Source organism: Drosophila sulfurigaster, chromosome 3 (genome assembly GCF_023558435.1).
Source record: "Drosophila sulfurigaster albostrigata strain 15112-1811.04 chromosome 3, ASM2355843v2, whole genome shotgun sequence".
In the NCBI taxonomy this organism is placed as follows: domain Eukaryota; kingdom Metazoa; phylum Arthropoda; class Insecta; order Diptera; family Drosophilidae; genus Drosophila; species Drosophila sulfurigaster.
Window position 1 is genome coordinate 25,486,916 of NC_084883.1, and position 19,107 is coordinate 25,506,022.

Below are 19,107 nucleotides of genomic sequence, written 5' to 3' on the forward strand. Positions count from 1 at the left end.
ATTGTGCAACAAACAAATTTGTCATCTCCCTTCTTACCTTCTTTGGTGAAACAAGCGCAGCCGCTTGCACGGGCGACGTCACACGCTTCCAACCGTTGCTGCGTCGCCACGAATTCGCTGGCGGCGCATGCCGCTGCAACAGACGTTCCTTCAGCTTGGTGACCACGGCGGGAGCTGGCGGTGGCTCCTTGGCCATTTTGGCCATCAGCGAACAACTGATGCTATCGCTGCGGACCACGCTCGACTCGAGTTCGCGTCGCTGATTGTGGCGCAGTATGCAGCTGGGCTCCTGATCCTCCAGCACCGACTTGGACTTGACCAGCACGTGGGGCGGACGACGCAGTTCCGTCTTGATGATCTGTGCTATGCACTGCTGTTCGTTGAGCAGCGGTGCGGTGACCACAGCATTGATTAGCGGCACATCCTCGATCTCAATGTCGCTCACACGTCGTCGGCACTCCTCAATCACTGCATAGTCGTGCTCCTCCTCCTCCTCCACCTCTTCATGCTCCGGCTGTGGCTGTTGCAGTGATGGTGGCGGATGTGTGACTGAATGCTCATCGGTTTCGCTGGAGGAGCAGCTCGTCAGTTGCGCCCGTCCCGCCTCGCTGGGCGTGGGACTGTCACGCGCCTTGGCCTGGCTCTCCGACATGCTCGAGTCCTGCTCGTCATCTTCGTCCTCATCGTCCTCGTCATCGGTCTCGCCCTCGAGGTAGGAGAACAAGCTGCGCGACGAGTTGGAGCGTATGTTGACCAGCTTGTAAAAGTCGTTGGTAAAGTCAGTGCAGGCCACCTCCTCATCCTCCGAGTAGACAATCTGTGCAACGCATTGGAATAAGTAAATGGGAGGAAATAGATTTTAGGAAGAGTTTTCCTTACCTTCTGCTGCAGCAGCTGCGCGATGCCATCGGTCAGCGAGTCAGTCTCAACGGTTGTCGAATTGATAAAGTCACTCGAGGGCCAGAGCCAGTCGTGCTCTCGCTTCCTTCGCTGCAGCTGCAGTTGCAACTGTTGCTGCTGTTGATGCTGCTGATGATCGCGCTCATCGTCGAAGGTTATCACAGCCAGCTCCTCCTGCGACATGCTCCAGTCTTCCATTTCAGTCGAGCACGGCTCCGCTGGCAGCAGCCACTGTTCCGGCTCCTCGGGCAAATCCTCCAGATGCCCATTCGATGGCTGCGGCTGTCCGCTGCTCATCGTGCAGTAGCCCTCGTCCCTCCCCTTGACCGGACTCGCCGATAGCGCCGCATTCTGCGCCTCCAGATCACGCACTCGACTCTTCAGCATGCTGACTTCCTCGCGCAGATTATCCTCGGCCACAATGGCGTCCACCACCTTGCGCATCACATCGTCCAGACAGTGTTCGTATTGTCGGATGCGCGTCAACAGCGCTCGATTCTCCTGCTGCATCGAGTGCAGTAAACTCTCTTGGCGCGCAAAGCGAGTCTGTAAAAGAGAGAAGGGAAGGGAAGGGGTTATTAGACACTTTTGTTTGGGGGGAAAACCTTGAGGTGGACAGCTGCATTGACGAGGGTCGCGCCCCCACCCAGAGTCATTTATCACACACACACAATTTGTGGCACTTGCAATTGAAGCAAAGTGCTAAGTGAACAGTTGTTACATGCAGTCCCCCAACCCCCAACCCCCAGCCAAATGTTCAGCAGCAATCCATCGAGTAGTTGAAAAACCCATGAATTGATCGAGCAAACACACAGCTGACAGCCAACTTGTTAACTTGGCCCGAAGGTCAATGCAACTATCGAGACATGTTAAACCTTGGGATTGGTTTCATTAGACCCGCTTTACGAAAATTCAGTTAGCTTTGGCTTCAACACACACACACGCCATTCAATTGGGAAATCTTTGTTGTTGCTTAAAACCCGTATTCCTTCTGCGGTGGGTAATGAAAAGATGCCCCCCTTTCCCCCTTCCCCCTTCCCAAAACACTCTCGCTGCTCAGCGAAGCGCGTCTAATGCGAACGCTCAATCAATTTCAGGACTTACCCAAAACAAAACCAAACAAAAAAAAGAGCAACACTAACACAACAAAAAAGCAGCAAAGAAACTAAAACAAGAAAGAAGCAAAGAACAATTTAAAGTCGCGTCTCGAGAACAACAACAACGGCCCAGATAAGCGACAATTTGTATGCGCCGAATATGCGAGCGAGGGGAAACATTGTTCTTAAAAATGAATTTATGCGTTTATTTATGACTTCGCTGAGACTTCTCAACGTCTTCGTCTTCGCTTTCGACTTCAGCTCCACCTCCAGCTCCATTTCCATCGCCATCTCCATCTCCATCTCCATCTTTGGCTGCTACTGTCGTCATCGACAGCAACTGCGACTCCAACTTCCAACTTTTCATTTCCAAGTCGCAGACTAAGCGCGCGGAAAACTCCAACTGAAAACTCTTTGCCGCAACGCGGCGCAACAGTGCAAATTGTTTTTTCACATGCTGTGCACTGCGAGGGCGGTTTATAGAGTTGCTGCCTTATAGAATGTGGAAATAACCGTTTGACTTGGAAGAAGCTAAGTAGAATAATAGCTAGAGTAATACTTTGCAAATTACTCTTTCAGTTCTTAGGCGATTTCTATAAAATAGTTTCATCTTTTTGCTATATAAGCCTTTTGTTTAACTTGATAGATGGAGTCATTAAAGATGACTACTAAAATAGGAAAAACTAAGTAGAAGTAGTAATAATAATAACTCGACGAATACCTTGCGTATTATTTTACCAATTCTTAAGCGATTTCTTTAAAATAATTCCATCTTTTCGCTATATAAAGCTCCTGATTTTCTTGATTGAAGGAGTCATTGAATAGGACTAAGAAAATGTCTTCAAATAGGAAAACATAAGTAGAAGTAGCAGACATAATAACTCGTTTAATAACTTGCAAGATACTTTGTCAATTTTTAAACTGTTCATATTCATCTTTTCTTTGTAAAAAGAACGAATTAAAGTAGAAGTAATTATAACTTACTCTATATCACATATGAAGCAGCTTTAGGCAAAATTGTTTAAAAATGTCGAACGAATATTCTTCCCTAATATTTCTACAAGAAAGGTGTTCATAATCGACAAGATAGATTTTAAATGAAATGTAAATATAAAATAAATTATATGAAGTATAATTTATTTATAAAAATTAATTGAAATACAAAAGAGATTAATAAGGAGAGCCACAAAACTGGCTTCCGTTTAAAAACTCCTCAATTTAATGCCAGGTTTTCCGTTATTCATATAACTTTTGTTGAAATAAAGGCAGGTGCAATTTAGTTTCGTTCAAGAATCTTTGAAGGGTTTTCTCAAATTTTTTCTATATACTTCAGATTATATGCTTCACTTGATGGCAACTTGTGATGCTGCCCTCGCAGTCTTGCTGTCAGCGTGACCCCCCCAAGCACAGCACATTAGCAAGAGGAATAGCAAATTGAACAGCATCACAGCGCCACCGCCAAAGCCACCGCATCCACCACCACCACCTCAGACATTAAAAAAGGAGCAGCAACATCCGCTGCATGTAGAGACAGAAAGAGAGAGTGAAAGAGAGAGAGAGATAGAGATACATACCTGGAGTGCCTTGTGATCCCGACATGTCTGCAGTTGTTTGCGTTCTTTGGATTTCATAATGCGATTCATGCTGAAAGCGGACGAGGACGAGCAGCACATGGAGAGAAGAAACACACACAGAAAATAATAATAAAATAAATGTTGAAATGAAAACAAGTTGCAAAAACGATGCAATTATTTTGTTGTGTGTGTGTGTGAGTGAGTGTGTGTGTGTGTTGTGTAGTGAAAAGTGCGTGTGGCTAACAAAGTTTTCGGGCCAACAAAAAACTATGCGCGAATTTGAATTGCCCCGTAATTACATTTTGGCATATAGCGAGAGAGAGAGACAGAGAGAGAGAGAGAGGTGAACTCGCATTTTTCGCTGGGCTGCGGTCAGTTTCAGTTCAGTTTGGTGCGGCACTGATGGATGGCTTTCCGCGGAGCATGTTTCTAATGGATAATGCCTGGCCCTGACTGCGAAATAAATGCTTCCTGCTGTTGGCTTTGATTTCAGTTGCTGCTGTTGCTGCTTTCCAGACCATTCGCTCTGGTTGTAGGCAATTCTTCTGGCGCTGCTCAGTAATTTGGAAAATTGCATTCAGTGCCGTTAACTTGCCGTTTCTTCAGTGCTCTCTCTCTCTTTCTCTCTGTCTCTTTCGCTCTCTTGTTGGGATGCGTAATGGGCTGGCGTTGACTGAGGAAGTTAAAGGCGTTCTCAGTCACGAGTTGCTATGAAATATTTACGTACGTATTTTGTGCCCAAAAGCAGCGCGAAAAACTGTTTTACAATTGCATAATTATGTGGGATACAACCACGGAACAACAAAATATAGAATAGAAAGAAGAATACAGCCCAACAAGAAAGAAAACAATTCATTTTCATGCTGTGCCAAAATTTAATGCCGAGCACAATTTTCTCTACATTGCAGTTCAGTTTTTCTAATGGAATGCATAAAACATAAGGCGATTCCAGAGCTCGTAAATATTTAAAGCTTGCCACCATATCATTTGCATAATTCTGCTTTTGTTGTGTGTGTGTATGTGTATGTGTGTGTGTGTGTGGCTATAAATACTTGTGTTTTGTAATCATAAATAAGCATAAGTAAAATATACTTATGCATGGAGATTGTGTATCTCACAGATACTGCGTATCTTTATGCAGTTGCTTCATTTTGGCATTGTCTTTTCTACTTTTATTATATTTATGCCAGCTGCAGCTAAATTTATTTCTTTAGTCGAATTAATTGCTTAACTTTAATGCTAATCTAGCTGTTGATTTAGCTAATCTAAGTCTTTGAGATAAGATAACTAATATTATACAATGATTTCCTTTAATATAATACCCTGATAATCTGTAACTATTGTGTAACAAATTAGCCACGTTTTGTGTTCTGAATAAATGAAAATAAATGGTGTATTACATGCTCACATTACACACTCACACACTCACACTCACACACTCTTGTGTAGCTTTTAAAAAATACATTTGATTTGTTGTCACTTACTTCTCAATTTGTTCGCGCAGCTCCTTCTCGAAAGTCGGTGACCCGCATTGGCTCTGAAAAAAGTGCATTGAAAAAGCGTCCAAGTGAGGGGGAAAAATGGAACATAATAACAACAGATTAAATGAAATGCGAAAGAAATTAAACACAATAAATTAATACGTTTTTTACAATGAATTAAGAACGACAATTTAATTGCCAGCGACTCTCGCTATCAGAGTGCGGCAATCAGATGCACTTACAACCAGCAACCAGCAACTAGCAACCAGCAACCATCAACGGACAGCTGATGGAATAGTGACTAAAGTGAGAGCGGGTGGTGGAGACTTAAATGAAATTGATTAGAGCGGCGAGGTCGAGGTGTGCAGACCAATGAGACACAGTCTAGATATACACAGACGAAGCTCGAATGTGGAATTAAAGTTGAGGCGAGAGAATGCGGAACTCTGGTGGCAGCAACAGCCAGAGCCAGAGCCAGAGTCAGAGCAACGGCAGCTGACAGAGACGGCGCTGTCTGTTGCATGCAACACAATAAATCACCAGAGTCAACAACCGACACGGAATAGCAGCATCAACTCCCCATTCCCCATTCCCCATTCTCCATTCCCCACTCCTCCCCGCAGTTGAATCCTGACTGCTCTTTTTGGCGTGAAATGTAATCGATAAAAAGTTACATCACGGCGATTTCATCTGTGTGACGTGACGACAACTCGAGACAACGAGACTGAGACACACTTAAAGATACAAATACAGCTAGCTGGAGATACATCCACAGCTTGTAATAAATCGTTTAGTTTAGTGCAAATATAATGAATGACAACAGCATCAAGTGTAAATGAAACTGGGCAGCTGATTGAAGTGCGATGCGAAGTGAGATTACAAACTGTTTGTCTTCTTACATAATGCTGGCAATCACGACTAAATCAAGTAATAAGCAGATAAACAGCTAGACAGATGAGCAGACAATTGAGTTGCCTGTAAATTACTTCTATTGTCTTTAATATAATTCATAGAATTAAATAAAAATGCAGAACCTTATTGCTCCCCTCCTTCCGTTTCTATTATTAAGAGGCCAAGTGCTTTGAGTGCCAATATTGAAATATTTGTAAAACGCTTTCAACTGCAGACATTGCATAAAACCAAGTCTCAAGTTGGTCTCTAATGAATTTCGTAAACAAAACTGCTTCTCTAGTTCATACACAGCACACTCTCAAATCTCATCTCAGCTTCCCCCGAATGTGTTGTAGGCAGATAAAACGATAATAAAAGCTTGTGGCACGCGCTATCAAAATGCCTGCAACAGACTGTGGACTGAGAAGAACTCAAGTGGAGGCGCAAGTTGTTTTCGTTGTTGTGTGTTTTTTTTGGGAGTTTGGGGATGACTGAAAAGTGCCGTCTGCTTTACCCTCCCCTCCTCTACCCCATAGCACATTCAGTATAACAAATATATGCAATAATTTTTATTAATTCGCCCGCCGCCAGCTACATGCTACAATATTAAAATGCCGCCGCCAAAAAGTATGGCAACAGCCGTTGTCATCGTCATCGTCATCGTCATCAGAAATCAGGCGGCAAATGACTAACCGAGTCTCTCGCTGCTGGCAGACTGATTGCCGTCCACATCTCGTGGGGTAGGCTGGGGAGAGGCGCCACTTGTGCCCCACCAACTGTGCCATAGAATGATGAACGTGTTAATAAAATTAAAGCCATCTCAACAGTCCCCCAGTCCCCCCATTTCTCTTTTCTCTCTCTTTCCTCTTTCCCCTTGGCAAATGCTATTTTGGGCAACTGGTGCGGCTGTCGACAGCTGTTGACTGTTTGGCTACTGAATGCCGTCTTGGGCCGCATTCTCATTCACATGCAACACAGTGAGCCGCATAAATATTAATTGTGAATTTTTGGCCATAAAACGAGCCTAGACTGGAGGAGCTGGTCCCATTGATTGTGTTATAAAATCGAACGAGTGCGTTTTGGCCTTAATTAATACAGGCCAAGAGCTGCTGAGAATGTTGGACTCTGGCTTAAAGAAACCCAAAACTGGACCCCACAAATTTCCATAAGTTTCAATTAGCACATGACATACGACGCCCCTGTCGTTGGCAGTTGTTGGTTGTCCAGTGTGTGCCAGGGTTGCCAGGCCACTTGCCAAATATGATTTAAGGGTGCAGCAAGAAATTAACAAAACAAATCCCGGCAACACGTTGCATAACACCATCACAGGGGAGCGCATAAAAAATAACATCGAAGGGTGTTCAGATCGTAGCACAATTTGCACCCGCAAACCAACTGTAATCCTCCGGATAAGAAGCCAACCCCGTCCCAAACGAAACCTGCAATATTTTGGGGGAAGTTTATTAAACGGGGGAACGAGTGCTCAACGCCTTCTTGGCTGATTGACGATCTGACCTGGCTGAAGTAGAAGTACTAGATGTAGAGTATATGGGGAGATTCCATTGAAAATATGAACATGCTTATTATTAATTAACATGCGGATTGAACAGCGGGTGGCAAATACAAAATATTCATAGTTGGCCATAAATGGGGAGAACCTTTGACTGTCATTTTGGACTCACTTATAAATAAGTTATAAAATAGTATACTACATAAGCGAGTTATTTCTGGATGAGAACATCAAGCAATTATTTTTACGACTTACAAGCTTCGAGAATAACTGACTTTAAGGTGAGCTTGAGACAGCTTGAGGTCAAAGCCACCCGATGTTATTTTCCATTCCGTAATTATATTTATCGCTCTAAGTCAGCATGAAGATAAAGAATAACTGACTTTGGGGAGCTGTAGCTTTTAAAAAACATTCTATGACAGCTTTGGGGTCAAAGTTTTCTGCTAAAGGAACTATTCATGCTCTTCTATGGAACGAGATACACCTTCAATGCGATAACAATAGCCTGCAGATAGGGTAACAAGATGTGAATAGCCTTGGGCAGCCTTTTAACTGTCGTAGTCACAAAGTACTCGTACTTTGCCGTCGGGGATATTGTCGTAAATCGCGTTTGGGGGCATGAAAACTTATCCAATTTATATCGAAATCTTACCATTTCAATATCAATGACTGTTTTTTATTGTTGTTTATCTTGCTGGTTTCTCTGTGTGTTGGTGTGTAATTTGTGCAAAGTTCTCGTTGGCTTGTAAACCACAAAACCGAACCGTAAAAATAACAAGCGGTCAAAAGGCCACAACAGCAACCGGTAGCAAAAAGATTTCTATGTACATTTGTTGCACAAGTATGCGTGTCTCTACATTACTTAATGTGTGTGTGTGTGAGTGTGAGCCAAGCCAAGCCGATACAAACAACGCGACACAAAGGCGACCACGACGAACCGTAGACTGAGACGGGGCGATGAGGAGACAAACAAACAACCCGGCGTGCCGCAGCCCGGAGCTGCCTGACTGGCTAGCCTCGAGGTCTGTCCCCAAGCGTCATAATGTTTTGGCGTACGGCGGGCCTAAAAAACCCCCAAAAGCGTAACTTAAATTAGAGGTAAAGTTATAATTTCCATAGCCCAAAAAATAATGTAGAAGAAAAATGGGAAAAAATAACACACACACACACACGCGTAGCACAGACGGCGACAACGCGACCGATAGAAACTGTTTGGGGCAGCACAGCCGGCGGAACACTGAAAACGGGCGAACGAGAAAACAACCCTCGCTGTAAGCGGAGAGCAACAGCTTACGAATTCGCCGCAGGCAGCAAGCGAAAGAGAGAGCGAGCAAATGTCAAGCAGCTGCCCGGCAAATTCACGATGGTTCCTCTCCCACTCTCTGCACCCGTTGACAGGCTGGCAACCGGATCAGCATCAGCTGAGTCTTGTTCCACATTACCATTCCATTCCACAAGCGATACGCTTTTTGATGTATTACTTTGGCAACGAATTGGCTGTTTTTAATTTAATGAACCGCGACGGGCGAAACATCAAAACGGAATTGTAGAAGCAACCAAGAGATGGACAGAAGGATGGAATGAGAGACAGGAAGAGACACAGCCCCTGACCGAATGCTTTTGTGTGTTGTGTGTTTGGTAAACAAAAAAGCAAACATTTTGCAGATGTGCCACAGGGTTGACGTCGTTGTCCTGGCACTCGCTGCTCCTAGGGGTGATCTATTGCTGACTGTCCTCTGACTGCTTCAAAAGTTCTCTGCACACATTAAACGTCACTTCAAACCGTGCACGGTTGTCCATCCCCCCACTTGAATTTCGCGAAATTTCCATCACATAAGCGCAAAATTAATTGCATTGCACTTTTTTGCTAAGGGGTTTTTTATATTTAGGACTGTGCAAACACACAAGTCCTATGCGAGTATAGAAGAGTATATAGTCGACAGACTATATATATTTATATATAAGAGACTTTAAATGCATATATAGTGGTGGTAGTTTTCGCATTCATAATTCGGATGGTTTGAGTGGGCGTATGAATCATCGGAACAGCAGTTAAAAAACCGAAAGGGTCTTGAGGGTCAGATGGAAGAGGTACGAGTAAGAACACATTTATAATGCGGACATGGGGTTGCTTTTTGCCCAAATGCTTCAAAGACTTTAAATGAATGTGCAACAATCAAACTTTAAAGGCGACCTACCCTAAACAAGCTTGAAAAGCGACATTTCTCACATTTCATTTTTAAGAATGTTTCAGAAACAATTTAAAATATTTGTAATATAGAAAATCTTACATACTTTTTTCTGACGACCCCTAAGTAAACTTAAAGTAAGTTTTCTACATTATTCAAAGAAATCTCTGTATTAAATACATCCAAATTGTTAAATTTCCTCTGCCTCTCCTTAATTCCTAGGAACTTAGCGTTCTATAACATAGTTCTAGGAATCTTTATGAAAAAAGAATTATATTCATTAATTTCTTGCAGCTTAATTTAATTCTCTTTTTGAGTTGCAGCAGTGTCGCTCTGTCAACTTAGTTGAAATAGCTAATGGAACAGTTTAGTTGAAATTGAATTATACGATACATTTAGCCTTTAACTAATTGCCTTTTAAGTGCATTTTGTAAGACTTCGTTCGCCGTTCTCCGCGAGGGAGTGAAAAAATGTTTAATTGGGCAAGGGACACAACGATGCCGACGATGCCGGCTTGCTCTTGCAAGTATTCAATCAAGTGGCGCACTCCATGGGGCGTCTGCCCTTGAGCACACACTGAGCACTGAGATAGAGACAGCAACAGAGTGGAAGATACTGGATGTGGATGTGGTCGCTGACGGCGCCTTCATTTCCGAGTGAGTGAACCATCAAACGTTTGTGACAAAAATTATTAGCAATTCAACGTTGGACGATGGACGCTGTGTGTGCTATACATACTTATACATGTATGTACATTCATCTTCAGCTACAGGCAATAATGATAATGACGTGGAGGATGAGAGGTCGTTGGGGTAAGATGTTGATAATAAAAAGTGCTCATGTTGCGACTTCCACACTGGCCGCTAGCTACGAGACGACACAGTCAAAGCTAAAGCTCTCGTAAGCGACCAAGTGCCACTCGACGTCGTCGTCGTCGTCTTCGTCAGCGAAAGCGCCACAGCGAAGGCACAGAGACAACGCCGGAGAGCTGCCGCCAAGTGCCAAGTGCAGTTGCCCAGCGCCCAATGGGGCACGTCGCCTTGACAGTGACAGTTTGATATTCTTTTCAATTTCTCGGTCTCCGCTACATTTTTTTTTGTTGCCCTGCCCTGCCTTTCCTTTCTTTTCAGTCTGCATGCAGCTGAGCTTATTAGGGCGCAGATTTTCAATGGAGTTGGGATTTGCATAGGAGGGAGAGAGGGGGAGGAATAAGGGGCGGAACTCGCGACGACGACTCGCAATTTAAATTAAAAATTGAGCACGTGCTGGTGTCGAAACTTGGCTATTGTTGCGCTTTGACGCTGAGCCGAAGCTGCTTGCGTGTGGTTCGTGTCACGCGATCATCTCTAGCACGACGCGGACGCGTGCTGTCGCATGAGTTTGAGTCCTCACTCAAATGCAACGTCAGGCAGAGCGGAGCTGAGCTGAGCTGTCTGCCAGTTTTGTGCCTAATAAATTGGCTCGCCACATTTATGAACGCACTTCGAACGCCTTTAACTTCTTCCTCTTTTTTTCGTTTTTAGCCTTTTTGGACTTCATTAGCAAATGGGCAACCCGTCCACAGAAGCGATGGCGGAGAGAGAGAGGGAATTTGCGCAGTTTGCATTTTCCGGCTGCTCGGCTTGTTGATTTATCACTGATGAAAAGCACACACAAAAACCAAAAGCAAAAATACAAACAAACAAATACAAACACAAACACAGCGACAAAAACAAATCCCAGTTGTTTTTTGACACTCGTCCGACTGTTTCGCTCTTACTCTCTCTCTCTCTCTCTCTCTGTCTCTCTCATTCGGTGTCTCTCTGAGCTTTGTGTTGTCCAAGCATTTCTAATTTCATGGCTAAATATTTGATTTCCATATCAACAAGAGAGCGAGAGCGAGAACGAGATAGCAAGCGAGTGCCCACAATTCTCATGCCCATTGTGATTCTCCCTGCAAAAGGGATTAAATGTCACATGAACCACTTCAGCTTCAGCTTCAGCAGCATTTCTAGCTTCATCTTCAGCTCCAGCTTTGAGCTGGTGTCCCCTCGACACCCAGAAGGAGAACTTGCCGGGCTCAAGTCCCGTCTCAGCTGTTGTAACAAAATAGCCAAATACAACAACAGCTGTCAGCAATTTGAGTAGGGTTAAGAGCTTGCCACATCAAGTGGCATTCAGACCTCCAAGAAGAATGGAGTTGCAAACTTCAAGTTGTGTCTATGGTAAGCGAAACGACGCTGTCTCTGAGAGAAACAAAGCCCCGAGATCACAATGTACAAATCACTTGAAGCTGCTGCGATTTCGCTAACAAATCTTACAAATTTGCAATCAATACAAATAATTGTATGCCAGCAATATTGAATATACAAAAGAACTTATTTTTTGCTTACGGTTGATTTTTTTATAATAACAATCATCAGCAAAATTAATGCTGGATTATAAAAACCTAATGCAACCTTTATATACAATATTCCCTACTTGATTATTTTTCAAAATTGAATGAAAAGCAATAAAAATGAATTAACCTTTGTTATATTCCCTATTTCAAGATTTCGCACTAAGATTTTGACTATGAATTTTAATCTCAAAAGTGTATCGCGAACACGAGAATCTTAAAAGTTTGAAAAGGCAACTTGATGTCGAGAACATATTTCTATTAATAAAAGAGACAAATAAGATCACAAGTATTACTATAAAATTACAAAATATTACTTTTTTATGAATAAATATTCTAAGGAGACAACTTCTGAGGAAGACAGTTTTTAAATCAAATTCAAACTTGCATTTTTCCAAATTGAATACTGTTGCATATCTAAATGTCTATTCAAATTTTGTTCTTGAAGAAAAACTTTCCTTGCTTTTTTCGCTTCCCCACAAACCACTTCCACAAATTGTGGCGCATTCATAAAAGGGGCAGGAGAAAACACAGCAGCATAATGCAGCATTCCATTTTGCGCCTCTGCTGTCTCGAATACGATGCTGCTGCAAATCAATAAATCATCTTTTGTATTGGAAAAACATTGACATTGCGGTCTCCGCCTGGAGACTGTTCAGCCAGACAATTGATAAAATGCATTAGACAATGGAGTATGAAGTAGAGACGGAGGAACTTGCAACTTGGTTACGACTATTGTACGACCCGTAATCAGATGCGAATCAATTACGTTTCGACTACGAATCGAGCCGTAATCCGAGCACTTGCTTTGCTCTCCTTCTCCTTCTTTTGGCTTCCTTCTTGGGTCTAGTTGATGTGTTCTCTACTACTCAGCAAGTTGCCCAAATTAGAAACAGATGATGATGATGATGTGAATGCGAATGTGAATGTGGAGATGAGGATGATGATAAGAGCATGGCGAATCATAAGATGGATATTCATTGAATCGTGCCATTTATTGCATGCCACATGGCCGGCAAGCTGTCTTGGTTTTCCCTCCGCTCTCCCTTTTTTTTTTTTTGCTCATTGCCCTTGCCACAACATTTTGCAACATTCACACTTTTGGGCTGACTTGTCATTGCCTCCTGGTGTCGGTCTCGCTTTCTCTCCTGTCTCTGTTTCTCTGTTTCCCTCCTCTCTGATCCACGCTGTGCATAAACTCGACGAGCCACTGATATGCCAATAACAATAAAGCACACACCCAGCGGGCGTGCCACACACAGCAAGTACAAGAGCAGCAGCAGTAGTGGGAGGTGGCAGACGCCAATGCCAAGTTTGTCTAAGTGAAACCAAAGGACAGTGGCAACACAAGCAACGAGAGTTGGGCTGGCAGCAGCAGCAACATAGTTAATCGTTATTTACAGACAGATAAAGTGCAGAAATATTGTCGAGCAGCAGACGTCGAGGAAACGGTAGCTCATGTATCTCATACGACGACCACCAAATGTCGAAGTAAAAGAACCAAAAGCAGCACAGCAAAGCAGCAAAAAAAAAATAAAGTAGCAAAAGTGGCAGGAAAAATGCGCATACGGCCAAAGTAATCGGATTCCCATGCATGAGCCCGAGTCGAGAGAACACGAAGGCGAAGGCGTGGTGTAGTGATAACGAGGCTGAAGCTGGCAGTTGGAAGCTGGAGAGGAAGGAAGCCAACTGGCGGGTGGGCTATTGCCATTGCCAGGCTCGTAAATTTGCGCTTTTGCCAGGCCAAGAAATAGAATAGAAAATCAGGCTTGGCACAACAACAAGAACAACAACAACGACGACGAGGAAAAAAAAGCACTCGCCAAAAATGTATTTCTGGGAGGCTCTACTCTTATTTCTGGGCCATGTTTTTGTCTCCGTCGCTTCCTGTGGCCGGGCGTCAGCAATTTCGTTGCGGAAATCATTGGCTAGAAAGAAGCAAAGCCCATTTTCTTTGGGGGCCCGACGCACGCTGCGCCTTTTCACACCATAAACTCTGTGCGTTTAACTCGTTGCCCATTTATATTTGCTGGGTGGGCGTAAGGGCGTTTGGGGGGAGGGGGGAAGGGGAAAATTGGGCCAACGCGCACTAGCTCAGTATTTTCGGTCTGTTATCAAATTCAATTACCTAAAGCCGGAAATGCGTATGCGAGCATTGCGCCGTGTCTCCGGCCATAAAACTTGGGTTAACTGCAAACTTTTCTTCCTGCCTGCCTGATGCCTTCCAAGATGGGCAGTTTAGATTGAGATTTTTGCCGAGATGATGCGTCGTCGTCTCTCAAGGTGTTAAGCAAGTCGTTGACAATCCGAAAACCCTTCGAAAAGGGACATCAAGCAAACTGAAACCCTTGAAAACCAAGAGTCGTCGTTGTCGTTGTCGTATTTTGATAATTTCATTTTGGATTCGTGTAATTAAAGCGTGTAACTTTTAATTACTGACCTTCTGTATGCAAAGAGCTGATCCCCAGACTGGTCAGAGGTTCTGTGTAGTTGACCACATAAACCACAGAGCGCAAACGACTGTAAGCAAAATGCCAACAGTACGATTAATGACCCGACGACCGAGTCTCAGGCAACGCCTCTACAGCCTAAGCCTGCTCACAAAAGGAGGGGGAAACTGACCATTTCCATTGGCATGTGAACCAAGTTTGAACATAATACAGCAGAGTCGTCACCACCCGTGACCACATACAGGAAATTAAAATCGTTTCGGGTATTTTGGACATTTGGTTAAGCGAAATAGAGAGAGCGAGAGATGCTTGTAGCTCGTTGTAATATCCGGATGGAGTTGTAGCTGCTGGAATACTCACTTTGTGAAACTGCTCCTGCAAACGCAGCAGCGCGCCTTCAACTTCAATCATGCGCTTTTCCAACACATCCTGCAAAACAGCAAAAAAGAAAGAAAGAAACGCAAACTGAAGAACGAGAATGCCAATGCTCTATATCGGACAGTTTCCCAATTAGCTATGAATACTATATAGTCTAGCGGTGCGGCATGTTTGAGTGTGTGGGTGTGTGTGGGTATCATGTGTGTGTGAGTGAGTGTATCGAATGAACCCAAGCGGCGTATGCGTGATATTTATTATGAGTCTGAGTTGTGTGGTTGTGGTTGTGTGTTTGTGTGTGTGTTTGTGCAAGATAAGCAAATGTTAACAACAACCAAAGGCGAGAGTAGTTTACATACGTGAGTATAAGTACAAATATATAATTCTTTTTATATAAGCAATTCAATAATTTACTGGGAATTTTGTTTGTTTTATCAGATGGAACCCAACAACAAAAACTAAAAAAAGAATAAAAGAAACCAGATTGCTAAACTGCGATTTGGCATTACAAATGTAAAGGAATAATTTTGAAAAAGTCTCGCGTAGTATTTGAAATAATGTCTTGTATCCAGACTTCAATCTGCAGTCAGCATTATTATTATTTGCCCCACTTTGTGGCAGGTCAATAGAAGCAAAATTTCAAGAGATTTTTATTTTAAATAAATTTACGAGCTTGTCATTCGGTTTCACTCGAATCGCTTTAAGCTAAATCGTAGTCGGACTGCTTGTTTGTGCCACACAATGGGGCAAGCAACAGCGGCGACGGCAGCGGCGGCGGCATTACAAATAAAATTTACTTAATCCGCACGCGATTTGGGTAAAGGTCTGGGCTGGCAATGGCGATGACGACGACTGCAACTTCAACTAGATTGCAGGTGTGCACGTCCAATAATTCACCAAGTGTGGCAGCATGCAACAAACTGTGGCACGAACACGCCACAGCCAAATCACTTGCCGTATTGTGCCATGCAACAGCCCCCAAGTAAAGAGCGATCTCTTGTAGAGTTGTGCACAGCGAGAAAACAAATGATCGTAGATATATAGTAGATGAAAAATGTAGATTATATTCATCCAAATTAGTGTTGACTTTTTATAGAATGTTCTTAGGAAAACATTTAAATTCGTATTCTTTATACACTATATGTTTGTATAACTAAATGCTTTAATTTGAATTTATTTTTGTTTATTACTTTCTTTTGAATACTGTTACAGATTTTGAAGATCTAATTCGATTTTCATCTTGATTTCAAGTTCATGATTCAATGATTTTTATTTAAAGTACACTGCATTTAAATTAAATTACATCTCTGAGTTCGTTTTGATTTGAGATATATTAGTACAACCTTTTTCGTTGTTTAAGAATTTTATACAATTTGCAATTTAAAGTAAAGCAAAGTTCAATTGATTTAAATGCTTTGTTTTGTATTAAAACAAATTTAGAAAAATTATGCAAACTAATTCTAAATTCAAGAATTCTTTTTGAGTTCTTTAATCGCAAACTTGAATAAAATGAAAATTCAGATATTTCACTTTGATGTAAGATAATTAATACTTAATAATTAAATTCTTAACTTGCAGTTAAACGTACATGAAAGTGCAATTTGATATCGTATTGTTAATCCTGTTATTGAGAGATTTGAATAGGTTATAAAAACTTGTCATTAAGTCCAGAATTCTATTCGAGTTCGTTTCTTGCAAATTTAAATAATGATGTAATAAAACAACCTAGTTTTTATTTTGATTTCAGATGGATGTAAAAGATTAATATAAAATGTACGCTAAATTAAGAATTCCATTCGTATTTATTACTTTCTATTTAGAGTACAACAACAAGAGTTAATTTTCTCTTCCAGATTTAAGATGGTAATTTCTCTCTGTGCTTGCATACCTGATGCGATGCGAGTATCTATAGTGTGCTACGAGTATGGATTGACTCCACAATGGATCCCCCCATATGGTGTGTGCATTGTGTTTGGCGTGGGCGTTGTGCGGTAAGCAGGAAGTGGGAATGACAGTTTCATAATTGGAGTTGCAGCTATTTTACGGGCAGTTGTCGCCAGCCTGGAGAGACGTTCGACGGCTTATTAGCCCCAGAGTCTGAGGCGTTGCCCAGGCGCTTGACAAAGTTGCGGCCACAACACAACACAACACACAACAAAAAAAAAGGCCAAAAACAAAACCAAAAAAATACTTATTTAAGTGGCATCGTAAAAACAAATGCCAAAAGCAACAACAGCGAGCTGAGAACTGTGAGAGACAGCGACGACGAATGAGGCTCGTAAAACATTTTTCTAAAACACTAAAAATTAGTTGGGGAAGTTGTAAAAATCATTATTATTACTTGAAGAAAAAAAACCAAATGCAATAACAATATTGAAATTGTAAATTGTAAATATTTTGCAATAGACAAATTTGTTTTAGCGTTGCCACATTTGGTGTTCTATTAAATTGTGGCACAATAAAATGCGATTATGGTACGTGCATCGAGACGTCGACTCCATTCACCATGAAGGAGTGCGCCCACAATAAACACGAGCCTGAACCTGGCTGCGAATATATAACCGAGTACTCATACTATATAGTAAGTATGTCTGTGAATGCCCATGATTTGTGGCAGGAAATTACGCAGACGCCGAGTGGGTAAAGTGCAGTTTGCTTTTTTGTTGTTGTCGCTGTTGTTTTTTATGGATTCACAGAGATTACATACATACATCACATGCATCACAAAACATGCACTCGCCATACATCAGAGCTACATAAACAATGAGATCGTTTTGTTACAAATGCGACTGGCGATAAATACTAATGCTGGCCTAACCTATTTGCTGCTCCACCGGCTGCGTAATCTCGACTATAAAACACCCGAACGAGACATTTATTTATACATAGCAGAGTTTCTTTCGATAGGAATCGCAAAAGTGCACATTTAACAAACTGAACAAAAAGGAGCAAAAATGTTTGGAAATTTATTTAAGTGTATTCGACTTGCAAATACTGCAAATATACTGCTTACGTTGATAATAAAATACTCCAATAGCAACATATTTATTTTAGATTCTACTATGTTCAGGCTTTAATAGAGTATGCTCGACTTGAATAGGTTCTAGTACAACTAAAATATTAATGAAAGAACTTTGTGTTTATTTTACTGAGTAACTTCGACTTAAAAATACTGCAAACATACTTTTATGTCGTCAGTAAAATACTCAAATAATAAGCCTATGCTTAGAAATGAATAGAACATATTTCACTTAAAGATGTCAGAATATGAGAAAACGAATTTCGCAGCTATTTTACTGAGTATATTCGACTTAAAAATACTGCTTATGTTGACTGTAAAATAAAATATACATATTAGCAAATTTTATGTTGTCACTCTAAAAGAGATTTGAAGAGATTCTTACAAATCAGTTTTTTTTTAATGAATTTTTCAGAGTAAGAAAAGGTTTCTCTTAAGTTTAACTTTAAGATCATCTCCAACCCTCCAACCCTTAGTAACGCTCTTTCTTGATTAGTAATTATTTAAGAGTCAGACTTCACTCTCTAGCTTAAATACCCTTCGCAAGCATCAACTGCAGGGTATACAAAGTGCTAAGTTCCACATAGACACACACTCACATATGTTGGCAGCTTTAAAGCCATTCACAGATATGCACGCAGTCGTTGACTTCTGTGTGTGGCAACTGTGTGCGCATGTGCAACTGCAACTGCAACGGCAGCGGCAGCAGCAGCAACAGCTGAGCGCATGTGAACCCAAAGTTGAAACTGAAACCGAGCCGATACTCAACAGGCTGAGAAATAAATAAAAACACACAACAATAACAACGACAACTACAACAACAACAACAACAGGGAGCGAGGAACAAACGTTGCACATAAATTGCATAACGTTCAATGAACTTTTTCAATCACACGTCGCACAAGAGCAACAGCAACAACAACTGCAACAGAGGCAACTGCAACTGCAACTGTGGCGGCATCCACGCAATGTGGATGTGGACACGAACGTGACTGGGTTCTGGATGCCAGTTCTGGCGATGATGATGATGCAGGGGATGCAACAGCAACAACAGCAGCAGCAGCAGGTCTATTGTATGCGACGTCTGTCAGACGTGGAGACTGAGCGACGGCATGTTTCAACAATAATCAAGATGCCATTTAGCGAATTTGCAGGCTGACGAGACGGCAAACTGCAACGGCAGCGATTGCAACTGCAAACTGCCGAGAGTGGGTGTCTCTTTGTTGCAGCATGTGTGTGGTGCA

The 19,107-nt window shown here is 42.2% G+C and overlaps 1 protein-coding gene and 1 long non-coding RNA gene across 6 annotated transcripts in view; one reads left to right on the plus strand and one right to left on the minus strand.

Moving 5' to 3' along the window:
• Window positions 1-19,107, minus strand: part of LOC133843810 (uncharacterized protein DDB_G0284459) — a 49,684-nt gene that overhangs the window by 321 nt on the left and 30,256 nt on the right. Inside the window, exons 4-8 of one of the 5 annotated variants that reach the window (XM_062277528.1) lie at window positions 14,830-14,898; window positions 5,056-5,108; window positions 3,572-3,641; window positions 880-1,446; window positions 38-817 (exon numbers count right to left, since the gene is read on the minus strand). In XM_062277528.1, coding sequence (XP_062133512.1) covers window positions 38-817; window positions 880-1,446; window positions 3,572-3,641; window positions 5,056-5,108; window positions 14,830-14,898 — 1,539 coding nt within the window. Of the gene's footprint in view, window positions 1-37; window positions 818-879; window positions 1,447-3,571; window positions 3,642-5,055; window positions 5,109-8,105; window positions 8,301-14,829; window positions 14,899-19,107 lie in introns of those variants that run through there. The other 4 variants (XM_062277532.1, XM_062277529.1, XM_062277530.1 and 1 more) reach the window with 4 other exon arrangements.
• Window positions 7,610-8,255, plus strand: LOC133843836 (uncharacterized). The gene is made up of 2 exons (XR_009894544.1): window positions 7,610-7,734; window positions 7,814-8,255. It is a non-coding gene; the product is annotated as an uncharacterized LOC133843836 (long non-coding RNA).